A 17,250-nucleotide genomic window follows, 5' to 3' on the forward strand; every position below is an offset into this window, starting at 1 on the left:
AGTACCTGGTTGGATCTGCAGGTAGCATAAGGCCACCTCTTAAAATTATTGACACTATAAAGGGAGCGATGCGTGTGTCTGTGTGCGTGAGTTGCACCCATTGGTTGGACAGTTGACCCGTCTCCACCCACAATTTCTATACTACGGCTGCCAATTTAGGAATCCTTTAGAACTTTAGAATTCACCCTTTGGAACTTTTTAGAACTTTAAAATTTACCTTTTAGAACCCTGTAGAACGACCCTTTAGAATTACCCTGCAGAACCATTTAGAACCCTCTAGAATTTTAGCATTTACCCTTTCGAACCCTTCCTCTCAAGCAACGCTTTTACTGTGGAGGTTATGCAGGTCCTTGCTACATGTCCGACTATTTTCTCTTAAAATTGTGAGTTGAACAAGCGACAATGACGGGTTTCTGTGAAGTCAGTGATAGCATAATATGGGAGAGGAGAGCTTTACATATTCCGCTGTTTCAACGTGGGAATGTCCGTTTGCTTTTATGAATGGGAGTAGGGTGAGCGTAAAGATGATGGGAAGGGGGGAGCTTGGGCTTTTTTATTGAGTTGTCAGAATTGCATATGTAAGTTTACTCACAATAAAAATGTATGTGTGTGTGTGCCATTGTAGAGGGGTGGGGGGGGAGGAGGGGGAGGGGTGGAGTGATGCAATCAGCCTACGGGTGGTGTGCTAATATATTTTAAAGTCCACATCTTGATCACAGCTAACCTAGATTTACCAAAAATGAATTCAAAATGGCCAACCGTTTCACTATTCACCCATTGCTAGTTTGTCACATACGTATATGATGAGAGTATTCCAGCATTTCGGGCTTTGGGTGAGCATGGCCGTCATGACACACCATTTGCATTCCAGAGGTAGAACAGGTTTTTGAGCCTGGGTTGGCTTATTGGGCCTCCGGGCATTGCTGCTGCCAAACCAAGGGTAAGCCTCAACCTTTTAGATCAGCTTTATGACATTGGGAATCTGCATTGTGTTTTTATTGAAGCATAACTTTACTGCATCATTATTCAGATTAGTATTATACATACATTCTCTTTGATCCTCTGTTTATTTGGCAAGGCCACATATGAACTTATGCTGTTGTCTAAAAGCATACAAATTAATGTGTAAATATATATTGATTGCCAAAGTAATCATTTATTTTGATCGAATCATGTAATTGATGGTTGAATGTGGAAACAGTCTGATGCTCGACCTGGCCTCTGTGTTTGTGGCTATCCAAAAGATCAAAAGCCGTCCATAACGACGAGCTTGAGACTTGATGGAAGTGGCATGGGAAAGTAAGCCCTTGATGGTGTTTGAAATTTCAATACAAACGCAGTGTTAGTTTGACTCATTCTGTTATGTTTGAATGTTCACATTTGGAAAGGAAGCTTTCTATTTAATTGTCTATTTAATTCTTAGAGAGCACTTTTCATTTTGAACACGATCCAAATTACTTTACAAAGATGGATAAGTAATATTATGCATCTTCACACAGAAGGATGTGAAGCATTAGTTGATAGAGGATAGTAGAGATCATCTAGTGGTCTTGTTCCGTTTGAAGAGTGAGGATCTTTTTCCATTCTCTCGAGACAGTTGATAAAGTTGTGAAAACGAAAGAGGAACAGCACCTGGTAGGCCCAGTTGCAGCAACATGACCGGCAGAATGTTACAAGAACTCCGCTCTTGCTAACCTGAGAAAAGGAATACATGAGGGCATCAAATCAAAACATCTGCGAGAGAGTGTCACATGGCAGAGAAACAACACAAGTTTTAAGGTATTACAATCACATTTAAACATTTGTAACGTGCAGGTTCATTTGTTTCCTCCCCTTATCTTTTCCTCTTCAGTCATTGACTTGGTTTTGTGTCCAACTGAGGCTCCACTGCCCCATTATCACTTTGATGTCTCATTCCCCTTGTTTTGCTGAGAGCCTTGATGTGTCAACTTTTTTTCAAGTAACTGACCATGGGAAAATAAATAATGGAAAAAGACATCATGAAGGGCCACCCACAGTTTCTGTGGATAGAGGAAATCAAACAACCACTTGAGCAGGGTTTCCAGAATACCAAAGGAAGACAACGTGTAAATCAAGGCTGGATGCCAGACGATATCAACGGATTGAGATTGTGTGACCATAAATATGCCCATAACCTCTTGCTTGTGATTCAGGGCACCGATCCCTTGCTGTTTTGTAAATACACGCAAAGAATGAATGCTGTTCCTTTTGGATGGCTGACTATTACAATGCAGAGCTTCTATTGTTTACTCGTACCTGTCATTGTGCATCATTGCTCATGTATATATTTTTTATTTTGTTAGACTGTGTGTGTGTGTGTATATGTGTATATATATATATATATATATATATATATATATATATATATATATATATATATATATATATATATATATATATATATATATATATATATTTGAAAGTGTGTCTGTCTGTGTGTGTGTGTTTCTCTGTGACCTATGCACGCGAAAAGTACTGGACTGATCCTCACCAAACTTCACATGCTGACAGAACATGTACCCGGGAGTGTCCCGATGTAAAAGAATTGTACTTCCGACTTCCGGTTTCCGAATTATGACGTCATCACCTGAGTGCGTAACGTTAATTTTTCAAGTTCAGCCGATTGACATGGGACCAACGGAATTTGCTAGAGAATGAGAAATTAATACTACAGTCAATTGAAGACAATGACTTCCGACTTCCCGGTTTCCGAATTATGACTTATGCATTCGACACACTTTTCGTAACGTTAATTTTTCAAGTTCAGCTGATTGACATGGGGCCAATGCCATTTGCAATAGAATGAAAAAAAATAGTGCTACAGTTAATTCCGAATTCCCGTTTCCGAATTATGACTTATGCATTCGACACACTTATCATAGGCCCTATTCACATCAACAAACGCCTCTTTTAATGCATGATTAACACAAGTCATATTTTATTGTACATACAGGTAGTCGTCGACTTACGACCACGATCGGATCCGACCGACCAATCGTAAGTCGATTTGGTCGTAAGTCGACCAACCTTTATTTATAGTGTATAGGCCTATGCAAAAATTACCGTATGTATATTATACCATATCCAGTAGACACCAGATATGTTCAATGAGGCTCTGATATACATTGAAGATTTGGTATTATACATGAGTGGGAAAGATTTAACTAAGTGGGGACTTCCCTCTTCTAGTAGGTCTGAAAGCGGAACCATCAGTAGAGAATGGTTCCGTGAAACAAACTACAACACAGATACTCTCGCAAAGTTTGATTCTGACAATGAGCCGCTTCTGGTACAGGATCAGAGTAATGCATATCAACTGATTTCTGAAGCGGTTCAAGAGGGAAGTGGTGTGATATTTTTCTTGGATGCCCCGGGTGGTACTGGCAAAACATTTGTCCTCAACCTTTTGCTTGCTAAGATGAGGAGCCAGAAAAAGATCGCATTAGTCGTTGCTTCATCCGGTATAGCCGCAACACTACTTTCAGGTGGCCGCACAGCGCATTCTGCTTTCAAATTGCCTCTCGACTTAGCTACAATGGAATATCCGGTTTGTGGCATTGGCAAACAAACTGAAGCAGCAAAAGTGCTGAAGAATTGCGACCTCATAGTTTGCGATGAAGGTACGATGTCGCCTAAGGATGCATTCGAAGCATTAGATAGAACTATGCGAGATTTAAGAGGAGTAGATCTGCCTATAGGTGGAGTTACGCTGGTTATTTCTGGCGATTTCAGACAAACTTTACCTGTAGTACCCCGTGGCACTCCAGATGATGAAATGAAAGCCAGTATAAAATCTTCATACCTCTGGACATTTGTACAAACTATCCATCTAACAACAAATATGAGGGTCAAATTATATGGTGATTTAGATGCTGGCAATTTCAAACAATTACTTCTCAAACTTGGAAATGGTGAAATCCTGAACACAAATGATGTAATATCTATTCCCGATGACTGTGGTACAATAGTTTCATCGATGGAAGAATTAGAGGCTCATGTGCATCCCAATTTAGCGACTAATTACAAAAACATACAGTGGCTCTGTGAAAGAACAATCCTGGCTCCACTTAATGAAACAGTTCGTGTAATAAACCATCAGTTATTACAAGTAATTCCAGGTGAACAACATAGTCACAAGTCTATTGACACCACACTGGATACTGAGCAAGCCGTACATTATCCCACAGAATTTCTAAACTCATTGGAATTACCAGGATTGCCTCCGTACAATCTGTCGTTAAAGTTGGATGCCCTATTATGTTATTACGTGATCTAGATGCACCAAAACTTTGCAACGGAACTAAACTGATTGTGAAAAGACTACTACCACATGTAATTGAGGCCACTATCATGACAGGATGTGCGATGTATTCATTCCACGAATTCCACTCATCTATCCATAATTCCAGCAGTGTGTGTGTGTGTGTGTGTGTGTGTGTGTGTGTGTGTGTGTGTGTGTGTGTGTGTGTGTGTGTGTCTGTGACCGCCATTTGTCGACAACCGCTGGTCCGATCTAATTGAAACTTGCCAGGTATATTGCTGGGGACCTGAGGATGTGCCTTTTCAAGGTTTGATATCAATCGGACAAGTGCTTCCCAAGTTATGGCCATTTATTTACCAAACCAATGATAGACACGTTGTTGCGTGGGCATGGCCGATGGGAAAGGGAAGCTCAGCCGCGTTCGCCATTACGGGTTACAACGTACGGACTTCCGGATCCATTACGGGTTACAACGTACGGACTTCCGGATAATGATGACTTTGTGTATTCTAATAATTTCTCGATTTCTTATGCGCATTTATAGATAAACACAATGCTCCAAGTTATGATCGTTTTCATATTAGACGGTGTATAAATTTCGTTACCATCAGAGTGCTGGTATGCTCTGAACCAGGAAGTAAATTTTTTTTCTCTCTTCTCTTTTTGTTTTTCCTTGCCACGACATTGCGAAAAGGTAAAATACGTTGGCGCTAATTTAACAATTGGGTATTAAAACTAAATTGCGAATAATCGTAACTGCGAATAATATTCGAACTTCCAGGCCACGCACGTGCGGGCACGCGAGAGCGAAGAAACGGCCTGTGTGGTTGTTGTTTGTTGCTCGTGGTTTGAATATTTATTTATTATTTTTTTAATTATTTATTTTTTTACGGGCACATACTAGTTCCATCAAATTCAACAATTGAATTTAAGAGACTACAATTTCCTGTATGCCTGTGCTTTGCGATGTCTATCAATAAGCACAAGGACAGTCATTGAAAGTAGCAGGGCTGGAATTATCCACTCCTTGCTTTTCACCATGGTCAGCTATCTGTGGGATGCTCCAGAGTGGGATCATCGGAGGCTTTATACATATTGGCCCCAGAGGGGAAGACATCAAATATTGTTTATCCTCGAGCACTCCACTAAAATTATTGAGCTACTTCAGTTATTTCATAAACGGGAATAGGATGTGCGATGAAGGAAATACATGTTGCTGGTGAAAAATAAAAATGGTGGTGGGAAATAAAAAAAATGGTGGTGGTAGTTTGTATATATACATCTTACAGATATAAATAGAATGGTGATGGCGTATAGCGTATGTGTATAATATTTTATAATTAAATGGTTATGGGCTATGTAGATATTTTATAGAATGGTTATGGGCGTAGGTACGTTGTAACTTCGTATACATAATATAACATAATTTTTTATCAGGATAACAGACGTAAATAAATCAAATACGCTGGGCCAGGCTGGGTTATGCCCGACCTATAAATTAAGTCGCAAATGATGACATGAAACCAGCCTCACATTGTTGAGGCATTATGGTTTTTTTTATCTGATGCGGCAATAAATCTTAACATTTTTGAACTCGAGTCTTCTGCATATAAAACATGGTGGGGAAAATATAATATTATAGTGGTGATGAAAAAAAATAATAATGGTGGCAGCCTGTACAATTTTACAATTAACTGTGACATACTCCTTCAGACCCGCCGTCATCCACGGCATTCCTATGCGGAGCACGGGTATCCCTGCTAGTATCCTATAAAATACTCTTTAAACCAGGAGAAAAACTACCTCATTCGAGAAAACTAAAAGGCCTTATTCAACATAAACGGAATCATCAATAGATCTTAAAAAAGGGCAATACCCCTGGGTGCTCCCCTGGTAGAATAATGATACTGAGGAAGAAGTCAACAAGGTCTTTTCACACAGAGACAAGTGTAGTTATTGCGTATAATTTTCTCCATGGAAAGGTCGTGACAGCAGAAACAGTAGGTTTGTTTAAAGTGGATTATATAGACATTAATAAGCATTGGGAAGAGAGGAGTACATTACGTTTTCATTTTTAGTTGTTTTATCTACTTTGAGGCTCGTGGAGGATCTGCAACACAAATGACGCACACACATGGACAAATATATGAGACAACACAGGATGTGGCTTCAGATTATCATCCTTGAGCTCGGGGGAAGTGATGTCACTTCGTTGTCACTTTTCTCTCTGCATTCAGCAGTGCAGTTGAGGAAGGAATTTCCTCTTCTCCATGAACGCTAACCAATGGGGTTTGTCCATGGTTTTTCCTCTAAATGCTTAGAATAAAGCGTCATGCAAGGAAGCAGCACAAACCATTTTAAAAGTCTTTAGTATGCCTCAACCAGTGTCATAATCGAATTACCGACCTTCAAGACTCGAGTGGACTTGAATAATTTTGCTACTGAAGACAGGTGCTGCTAGGATAGTGAATAACCATGATCGGGGGTTTGTACAAAGTGGATGAAAAGTGTCTTCAGAGCATCGATGAGATCTTTATTTCATTCCTAAAGGTAAAAATGGGATTTGAGCTGTTTTCTCTGAAGGTTAGTCAAACCAAATTGATGAGACTTTTTGGTGAGGGTCAGTATTTTGTTGGCCAAACCCACCTTAAGGAACTTGTGCTATCAATGCATCATCAGATGTGACTTCCTTGCGAGATTCTGAGCAAAATCAGAGTTTTTGGACAAGCTATCCATCCTCAAACTGCTCATAGCTACTGATTGGAGGTTGGCAAGGGCTGAGTGAAAATATCACCTCTATGAATTAAAGCATAGGCTGATGTAAAGAAAGGGGTTGGTTTTGAGAAATCTACTCTTGGGGACACCAGCTTCCAGAAAATGTAGGTCTGAGCTTGAAAAGTGGACGTGAGATCCCAACTGAAAAGATCTTGATGAGAATGGTAGCGTAACATACCTTGTCAAAGGCATGAGAGATAGCAAAACAAACATGTCATGTTTTGCCTTTGGAGTAGAGGGCATCTATTCAGCTATTAGCATTCAAAGTGTAGACCAGAGTTTGAGAAAGGGTTTACTTTTATAACTGCTGAAATTAAAAGTGAATTTTACTATGAACACCCTAATACCGAAACACCAGTAACTGTGACAGATTGCTATCTTCACATGCAGAAGACTCACCTATGGAACAGGGTGAGGAATATATATGGTTTCAACAAGATGGAACCGCATCAACTGCTGAAATTAGAAGCAAATTTTACTATCTTGTGATATTAAAGAGACATGATTGGCATAACCTCACAACTCGTTTGAGACTGGATCACCAAGTCTCCAAGGAAGGAGACAAGTCTCAAAGATAAAGATGGTGTTGGACACTAGCATATATATATATATATATATATATATATATATATATATATATATATATATATATATATATATATATATATATATATATATATATATATATGGATGAGGTCACTCACTTTGTTTTAAGCATTGCAAAGAAATGTCAGGTTATCTAACATATCACCTGCACCAACTAAGAAGGTAGGCGCAGGGAAGTGTGAGGGATGAAGGTCAAGAAGGGGATGTAAAATGACACAATTCAAGAAAAAGTGAAGATTATTATATCGACCTGTTCAAGTTTGACTCACCATCAATCTGGGCTGTAGGGACCACTTTTTCTGCCTCTGGTCTGCTCTCAATCACTCTAGGTGCAACTTTATGAACAGGTGGAAACAAGTCAGGAGGGTTTGGCTATTTTGTGTTTCTCAAGCTCAGGGTAAGAGTTGAGTAGTATGAGGCATTCAATTAGAAAGCTTTACTTCACCGAAAAGCTGCCAGAATACTGCTTTTCACACATGATTAATCAAATACCCACCTTTGGATGCACGGCAGATGTAGCCAGCACGGTGTGTGCAAGAGTGGTCATTCCAGCTGAAACCTTTAGAGTCAATCGTCAAAGCCACACAGCGCTCATTTGTTCCACTTGGGTCATCGCTGTGGCTTTGCCTATTTGATTCCCAATGAGGATTGTAACCCATTGAACTCCCATCCAACCAAGAATAATTACCTAGAAAAAGGAGCAGTTCAGAGCACAAGAATGAACAGCCATATTAAAACATGGGCAGTACCTATTTGGTGCTCCAAACTCACATCACCAAACTTCAACTTAACAAATTTTGAAACTTTAAAAATATAACTTCTGAGTAATAACAATTCACAAGGTAAAGGAGAAGACAGAGAAGCCATGGTTTGCTGGTGGAATGGTGTTGTACATGAGGCATCTCTACTATAAGAGAGATGTTTGTCTCTGTGTCATCATTTTTCTCAGAGATAGCCAAATTAATCTTTGCCAAACAGTCATTGTTTACTTTTCACAATGTGTATATATGTATCAGGAAGAAGAGATCATTGGTTTCAGGTCTCATGGTTACTTGTCAGTAGCAATTCCACGGGGTTTCTACATATCTCATGGGATTGTGAGTTGGACAGGTAACCGTGAAAGGCCATGACTATTTCGATCGTGGTTTGTAGGACTTGTTTCGATTGCAGTTTCTGTGAAGTCAGTGAGAGCATGATAGGGGAGGGAAAAGTGTTAAATATTCAGCTGTTTCAATGTGGGAATACCTATTTGCTTTTATGAGCAGGCAGAGGGTGAGAAGGGCAGAACAGTGTTGGGATAGGAGAAAGGGTGGATGGTGGGGGGGGGAGAGCATTGATGGGACAGAGTTGTAACAGGGAGGTTGAGGCTTTGAAAATGGAGGGGGGAAGGTGAGGGCTTTCTGGAGGGGAGGATGAAGACTTTCTGTGGGGGGGGGGGGTAGGGGGAGGTTGAGGAGTGGTGGTGGTCGGGTGGGAAGGGGTCTTGAAGGCCTGGAGTGGGAAGGTAAGGACTGGGATTGGGGGGGGGGTAGGGAGAGAGCAAAGATGGGACAGTTTTTTTTTCCTTGTATTGCGACAGTTCTGAAAACTGTGACCCCTGTGGCAATGGCACACGACATCCTGAGATAGTTATTTCATTATTACTTGCTCCAGATAGTCCTCCCCTTTTGTGTAATGGGCTTCTGGGTGAATATGTATTGTGTGGGAAAAGTTAGATTTTTTTCCCCCCATTCTTTTTCCATCTTAATTCCCTGTACACGAATCTCTCTCACACAACCACACACACCAAGCAAGCAGCAAACTTGCATATGAACCAAATCCAGGTTTGACTCGTGCACCAGAATCGAACTGACACATTACTTCAACTTTTACCACACTCTACCTCCAACCACGACAATGATCAAACTCCACCTTTATTATCACTCCCCATTATTATAACATCACAGAAGTTCGCTTATACATTTACCATTGCTCAACAACCACGACGCCTTGACAAACCACCGTGCCATGTCAATCACAGCTCACTCACCATGCCGCCACAACCACTGCCTCAACTACAATCACTACAGATGCCCGCCACTGCCTTTGGAGTAGCAGGAGCCATCAGCGCAATGCACTAATAGCAGGCATCCAGATCTGGATATTCAAATATTACTGGTCAAAGTAACTCAAAGCGCAAATGTGCGCTAATCCCCATTTAACATCTTGTACAAAGCCCTGATGCTCCGCTTGATTGTGGTCCCCATTGTGTATTCGGTGAAATAAATTGGCTCAGTACAAGACCAGAAAAGGACAGAAAGACCCAGGTGAACCTCCGCAAGGCAAGACAAGCACTTAAAGTTGCTCAGCTTACACGATATAAGAGAGTCAAGTCAGCAGCTGACAAATAAAATGACAGCAGGCCTGAACATTAACATCTCGTCGAGCACTGTGCACAGAAGGCTGATTGCAGCAGGTCTCCATGACAGAATTGCAGCAAAGAAACCACAGAATAAGGTGAATGGATTGAAACTTGTAAGGCAACACCAAGATTAGGTGACAAAAATGGAGTCGGGTACTCTGGTCTGATGAATCAAAGTTTGAACTTTCTGGATTGAAGGCATTCGTCGGCTGAAAACCTGGAAAACGTTACAACACACAATGTTCGCATCCTACAGTTAAACATGGGGGAGGCTCTGTAACTGTCTGTGGTTGGATCTCAGCATTTAGTGAAGGAAGATGTGATAAATCTAGAATGACACTCAGTAGAGTGCATACCTCCGTGAGGCTGAACAGTTTACGTTTTGGATCGCACCCTGGATTCGGACCTTAACCAAAATCGAATCGGCTTGTTCTTGTCACCTAAACAACTCCCCCACCTAGTTTTGTCATAACTTGTCCACAACGTTTTGAAATACCATACGACATATTGTTTTTGGCCCAATCTCTCAATGGTGAACTTAAAAAAATGAAAAAATTATCGTATCCAGACATTCACTAAAATCAAATCAATTCTTTCTTATCGCACACCTGACGTGTCCACCAAATTTCGTCCGAATCCATCAACTTTTTGAGATAACATGCTATATATTGTTTTCAGCCCTATCACACAATGGTGAAGAATTAGTTAAAAAATTATTGGATCCACATCTGGATCTTCACCAAAATCTAATAAATTTGTCCTTATCACATACCTAACCTGTCCACTAAGTTTTGTCTGTCTGCCTGTCAACAGGATATCTCAAAAAGTTGTGGACAGATTCAAACAGACAGACAGACAGACAGGTGTGAAAACATAACCTCCACCCACCGTAATCAATGGGACGCTAACAAAAGAGAAGTACAAGCAGATACTGCAGCACCATGCAGTTCCTTGTGAAAATCATTCGGAAGAAGATTCATTTTCCAGCAAGTTAATGATCCAAAACACACTTCTAATACAGTGAAACAGTATTGGAAAACAAGTTTACAGCTGGTCTGCTCTGACTATGTTAGAATGGCCACCCAGAGTCCAGACTTGAGTCCCATTGAAGCCATATGGGATTATCTAGAAACAGAGAAGAACAAAAGGAACCCAACTAACCTTACAGAACTGTGGAATGTACCACAGGATATTTGGCTGAATACTCGTATTTCTGTAAGAGTGCTTCATTTGTATACACTATACAAGAAGAATTGGTAAAGAGTGGTGGCACCCAAGAAGGCAGAGGGCAGACACACAAAATATTGACTGATACTACAAAGTGATACAAAATATTGATTGATACTATAAAGTGACTGTTTTGGTTATTTAGTGAAGTAGTTTGTTTCAGGTACACTTATAAAGTCTGTTAATTTACAATAATAAACATTTACTGTACACGAGTGCTATATATCGTTTTTGGCCTGATCTCTCAATGGTGAAGAATCACTTTAAAAATTAAATAATCCTCGTATCCGAATGCAGATTCAGATCTTCACCAAAATCTAATCAATTTGTCCATGTCATATACCCAACCTGCCTACCGAGTTTCATCCGAATCCGTCCACAACTTTTTGAGATATCATGCTATATTTATCATTTCAGCCCAATCTCTCAATGGTGAAGAATCACTTAAAAAATTCTAGTAGTCTGATCCAGATTCGGATCTTCACCAAAATCGAATCAGTTCGGCCTTGTCACACACCCAACCTGCCCTCCAAATCCGTCCACAACTTTTTGCGATATCCTGCACACAAACAGACAAACAAGCAGTCATAGACTGGTACTTACGAAATGGTCAACTTGACCTCTGACCTTGTCTAATAAAAGCTGTCTCTAGAGAAGGTAGCGACGCAAACCAGAAGTTTCTACGATGATTCTGTACCAAACCATCAAAAATCGAATGTTTGACCTCACTGTGACCTTGACCTTTGACCGATTTTGACCAAAATCTAATCAGCACTAGCCATCACCCTCCTGAATCACGTGGTGCAATTTGACATTGGTAGCTTCTTCCGTTCTCGAGTTATCATGCCTACAAACAAACAAACAAACAAACACACAAACAGATGACTGAAGTCATCAATATACTTACGAAATCTTTAGATTTCGTAAGTAACAAGCAGCCAAACAGACAGACGGGGGTGAAAACAACCTCCTTCCACTTTCGGTGGCGGAAGTAATGAGTCCATCTCACTGCACAGCAGAAAACACACAAGTTATTTCCAACAACTCTCCATAATATAAGGTTAAATGCTTTGCAATAATTTTGTCAGTATTGGTGGGAATGCATTGAAGAGGAAAATTGGTGTTTTGTGAGACTGCACAGAATATCACCATTTTAGATTTAATCCCTTCTCTTGCACTTTGCAATTACCTCTGTCCCATTTCACATTGGTGCAATAGTAACGAATTTAAACAAAAGCCGCTGAAGCTTACCCCAAAGAAGAAAAAAATGGCATAATAAAACAAAACAAGTCGACATGAGAGGAAACAGAAAAGAAAGAGAAATCAGAAAAGGGGCATGGGGAATCAAAAAGTGAAACAGTAGGGGGCACTGACCGTTAAAGCTACGGTGAAGGCCAATCCAAAAACTCTTGGCTTTCTTTTTCGAGAAACTTGTATACTGCTTCACAACATTTTCGAGTTCGCTCTTCAAGCTGGCCAGTGAACCCCCTAGTATGAGGGGGTACAGTATGAAGAGAACGGCAGCACAAAGTTAAGGTGTTATGTAAAACTTCATCAACAATGTTCTCCAACTCCCCCCTTGCAATCAACTTAGCCCTTGCACATTATAGCCTTTCCTGCAGCCATTCCAGCCCATGGTCTTTTGGCTCATATGGATGGGATCATACCGAGCCTGGAACAGGTGGCTGCAGCTCCCATCCAGCTGAGCTTAGTGTCTGATTGAAACAAGAAACAGGAGTCAGCCAACACCTGCCAATATCCAAGACTTGGTTCTGACGGGCAAGGACCTCGGGCAGGTGCTTCTGTCGGAGTTGGTTCTGCCAGAGAAAATGGAAAATAAATTTTTAAAATCCAGAAGTAAAGACATGACATAGGTAAATGGGTGGATCAAATCTGGTTTATGAAAGCATATTGTCAATTTTCAAATGTAAACTATTGTCCTTTCACTCAAAAAGATCAATGTCACGTAATTACTTACACAGCCTCCACCCACCCACCCACCTGAACAAATCTCAGTTTGTCCAATAATCCAACTGACTCTTCCTCTGCCTCTCAAAGGATAAGCTTTCTGGTTACTTCCAAACTTTTCTTTACACATCATCTCATCGATTAAATTATCTTCTAATTTCAGGCTGATCATATTCTTCCCTCCAATCTTTCAAAAGGGAAGTGTATCACTGTATAACTCTGCAAACATTGGCCCAATGCTCCAAGCTCGTTATAAAGTAGGCACGTATGTATGTATGTATGTATGTATGTATGAATGAATGAATGAATGTATGTATGTATGTATGTACAGGAAGTGGACCAAAAAAAATGGAAATACAAATGTAAAGTCACTCTATCGGGTGTTGGGCCACAACGTGCGGCCAGTACAGCCTGTATGTGTAATGGTAAAGGCATCGAGTTCACCAGCATCTGGAATTCTGCAGGAGGGATGCGGCACCATTCTTCCACACGAAAGTCAATCAACTCTGGTTTGATGAAGGTGGAAAATGCTGTCTCAGGCATTGTTTCAGAAGATCCCATAATTGCTACATTGGGTTCAGGTGGGTGACTGAGAAGGCCATGGTATATGGATAACATCAGTTTCATGCTCATCAAACCATTTGGCGACCACACGTGCTCTGTGGATGGGGGTAGTGTCATTTTGGAAGATACCCCTCCCGGCAGGAAAGAAATACTGCAACATGGGGTGAAGATGATCACTTAGTATCATGAAGTAGCGATTGGCATTGACCTTGCTTACTAAGGGAATGACTGCACACAAATCATGCCAGGAAAATGTGTCCTGCAACATTACAGACCCACCAGAACCATTCACTGATGGAACTAAGCACTCAGGGTGTTTGAGTTCTTGAAGTTGGCACCACACATGCACTCATCTGTTTGTTGAGAACATGGTGAAGGAAGATTAATCTGACAATATTGCATTTCTCAACTGCCTGGGTCATCCAAATATTTATATCGGTCGTGTTTAATTTATATGTTGATTGCTTTTGGACATTTGCACGTGCTACATGCTTGGGAGCCTCATTGGTATGCATTTCTGTCTGCGCTGTCTCTGTTGATTCGCCAATAAGCGATGAAACTGGTCCGGCAGCTGGGTAGGTGTGTAGCATTGGGATTCTCATAGTGTTGCGGTTATGGAAAAAGACCCCCATGAGCATTCAGAGACATGTAGGATTTTCCCCAAACATATATATTTTTAGTTTATGTGAGATAGATTCCCACCTTTCCTGCAGAGAGACTTTGAGAAAAGTATGCATCGTTATAATGTTTGGTTTTTCTCTACCCCCTCTATTATATTGATCCATCTTTGGATCCCTCAATGGCTCCACATGCCCATCCATCATTGGTCCCTCGCCATGTTCACCTTTTGAGCCCGTGGCTCCTCGGGGCGCGGTAATTTGGTCACTGGAAACTTGGTCACGGTAAAACGGTCACAAGGTAATTTGGTCAGAGTAATTCGGTCACAAGGTAATTTGGTCAGAGTAATTCAGTCCCTAGGTAATTTGGTCACAGTAATTCGGTCACGAGGTAATTTGGTCACAGTAATTCGGTCACGAGGTAATTTGGTCAGAGTAATTCGGTCACGAGGTAATTTGGTCACAGTAATTCGGTCACGAGGTAATTTGGTCACAGTAATTCGGTCACAAGGTAATTTGGTCACGGTAATTTGGTCACAAGGTAATTCGGTCACGGTAATTCGGTCACAAGGTAATTCGGTCACAAGGTAATTCGGTCACAGTAATTTGGTCACAAGGTAATTCGGTCACAAGGTAATTATGTCACAGTAATTCGGTCACAAGGTAATTTGGTCACAAGGTAATTAGGTCACAGTAATTCGGTCACAAGGTAATTTGGTCACGGTATTATTATTATTTATTATTCATTGCATTTAAGGCCCTGGTAAAGAGATGTCTGGAACGCACGCTGATTCGTCTAAAATCGACGATCTTCCGGGAAAATTTCATAAAACCGTTTTATAACAGCATCGTTGAGACTTGTCGTATATAGTCGAAGATGAATTTCATTTCATGCTTGAATGTCCGAATTACGATAATCTTCGTAGAATATATATTCCAAACAACATCCGAGAGATTCTGTCTCTCCAACTTTTAAATTCCGATTCCATTATAGTAGTCAGTAAACTTGGTCAATACGTCATTATGCCAACAAGATTCGCCGGCCATAAAATGAAAATGTTTATTACTGCTCTTGGGCCTCACTGGCCTTAAATGCAGTGAGTAATCTATATACTAATACTGAAGGACCAATTTTGTGCTCCTCCTAGCGGTCGCGTCACGTTTTTCTCGGTACTGTGACCTGGACTGAAAGAAACTTCGTACCTGTAAGAGTGCATCGCACATCGTGGCAATATTCAACTTTCAACTCTGAAGCAGAATAAGCACTTTTCGTTGAGACAGGGGCGAGGAGTGAAGAGGCGGGGGGGGGGGGCAAGGTAAGCAAATTTTTGGGTGGGGGTAAGCAAATTGAAAGCGGGAGACGGGGGGGAAATGGGGCGGGTGCTGGGGTGAATTAGGCGGGGTCGAGTGTGAGGAGGTGGACAGGGGGAGGAATCAAGAGACGGGGGCGGGGAGTGAAGAAGCGGGGGCGGGGCCTGGGTAATTAAATTTTTGGGCGGGGGTAAGCAAATGGAAGGCGGGGGGAATGGGGCAGGGGCGGGGGATGAGTATGAGGGGGCAAGCACGCCCTGTCCAGTCCATGTCCCTCGAGTGTGGGTGAGCTGGTGAGGGTGGTTGAATGAACGGAATCTGTCTGTGACGGGGTTTCGGCTAGTAAATAATAATAATAATAACACCGTGACCAAATTACCTCGTGACCGAATTACCATGACCAAATTACCTTGTGACCGAATTACTGTGACCAAATTACCTCGTGAACGAATTACTGTGACCAAATTACCTCGTGACCGAATTACTCTGACCAAATTACCTCGTGACCGAATTACTGTGACCAAATTACCTTTTGACCGAATTACTGTGACCGTTTTACCGTGACCAAGTTTCCGGTGACCAAATTTCCTGTGACCAAATTACCTACATTCGTGCATGTCATGTGGTTCAGCGTCAGCATGTGCATTCAACGACATCGTTCAACAAAACAAACAACATCAAGCTCTCTCGGTGTTGTAAAGTGCAGATGAGCTCAACCTCCGTGGCTGGAGGAGGAAGAAAGAGTTCGATCTTGCACTCCACCGGAAAACAACAGATTAGCTTAATCTCCATGATGGGAGAACATTCGTGGGAGACCTTGAACAAGGGACATTTAAGCAGCTTTACCGAGCATACCGATCTTCCGAGCATCTTGATCTATCGGACATTCGATCTATCAAGGTCCCCTTACCACGAGTCCTTTGGCCAAGCCTGCACTCACATTTGCCTGTTTAGACCATGAGAGCCACCAAGTTTGCATGAATCTGCATGTGATATGAACTTCCACACATCTGACTAAGGTAAGGAGCTGTACCCACGCTCTGCTTTACATCTTGTCTACTTTTCTTTCTCTCTACATTTCTTTGGTTGTGATTCTAATTGGCACCAAGTGTCATGTGCAGATAATTAAGTAAGATTGTAAAAGGGGCTCATAAGTGTCAAGGGAACAAGTTATGCTCTGCGTCTGTTCTATTTGCTGTACATACGTGCCATACGAAAATGTTCCCCATTGAAAACGTGTCACACCGTCACAAACACCCTGAATATGTACTTTGCCATTCCTTGTGAATAAAACCTTGACTGCATACGCTTGTCATGCAAACTCCCCCGTGTCCCCCCTATATAAATAAACCTGTACATGTTTTCTTCCAACCTGCTCATGGTGTCTTTTCCCGATTGGTCAAACATCGTCCACACTAGTGATAGCTGGGACGTTTTTCCCCAAATGTTATGCTCCATTAAATAGCCACCGCTGCACTCACTGTTCCACTCGGCAGTAA

At 41.4% G+C, this 17,250-nt stretch overlaps 1 protein-coding gene and 1 long non-coding RNA gene across 6 annotated transcripts in view; one reads left to right on the forward strand and one right to left on the reverse strand.

Moving 5' to 3' along the window:
- Nucleotides 1-979: 979 nt before the first annotated feature.
- Nucleotides 980-17,250, reverse strand: part of LOC147014182 (macrophage mannose receptor 1-like) — a 99,300-nt gene continuing 83,029 nt past the window's right edge. For 4 of the 5 annotated variants that reach the window (XM_085851939.1, XM_085851936.1, XM_085851937.1 and 1 more), the window contains 5 exons: nt 12,959-13,108; nt 12,666-12,779; nt 8,160-8,351; nt 7,933-7,998; nt 980-1,695 (listed from right to left, as the gene is read on the reverse strand). In XM_085851939.1, coding sequence (XP_085708065.1) covers nt 1,691-1,695; nt 7,933-7,998; nt 8,160-8,351; nt 12,666-12,779; nt 12,959-13,108 — 527 coding nt within the window. In that variant the 3' untranslated portion in view covers nt 980-1,690. The remainder of the gene's footprint in view (nt 1,696-7,932; nt 7,999-8,159; nt 8,352-12,665; nt 12,780-12,958; nt 13,109-17,250) is intronic. The other variant, XM_085851938.1, reaches the window with a different exon arrangement.
- The window catches only part of LOC147014183 (uncharacterized), a 60,936-nt gene continuing 45,326 nt past the window's right edge, over nt 1,641-17,250 (forward strand). The window contains exon 1 of the long non-coding RNA XR_015050676.1: nt 1,641-1,779. This is a non-coding gene — a long non-coding RNA (uncharacterized LOC147014183). The remainder of the gene's footprint in view (nt 1,780-17,250) is intronic.

Source organism: Eptatretus burgeri, chromosome 13, assembly GCF_056783735.1.
Source record: "Eptatretus burgeri isolate ZD-2024b chromosome 13, Ebu_testis_v1, whole genome shotgun sequence".
Taxonomy (NCBI): Eukaryota; Metazoa; Chordata; class Myxini; order Myxiniformes; family Myxinidae; genus Eptatretus; species Eptatretus burgeri.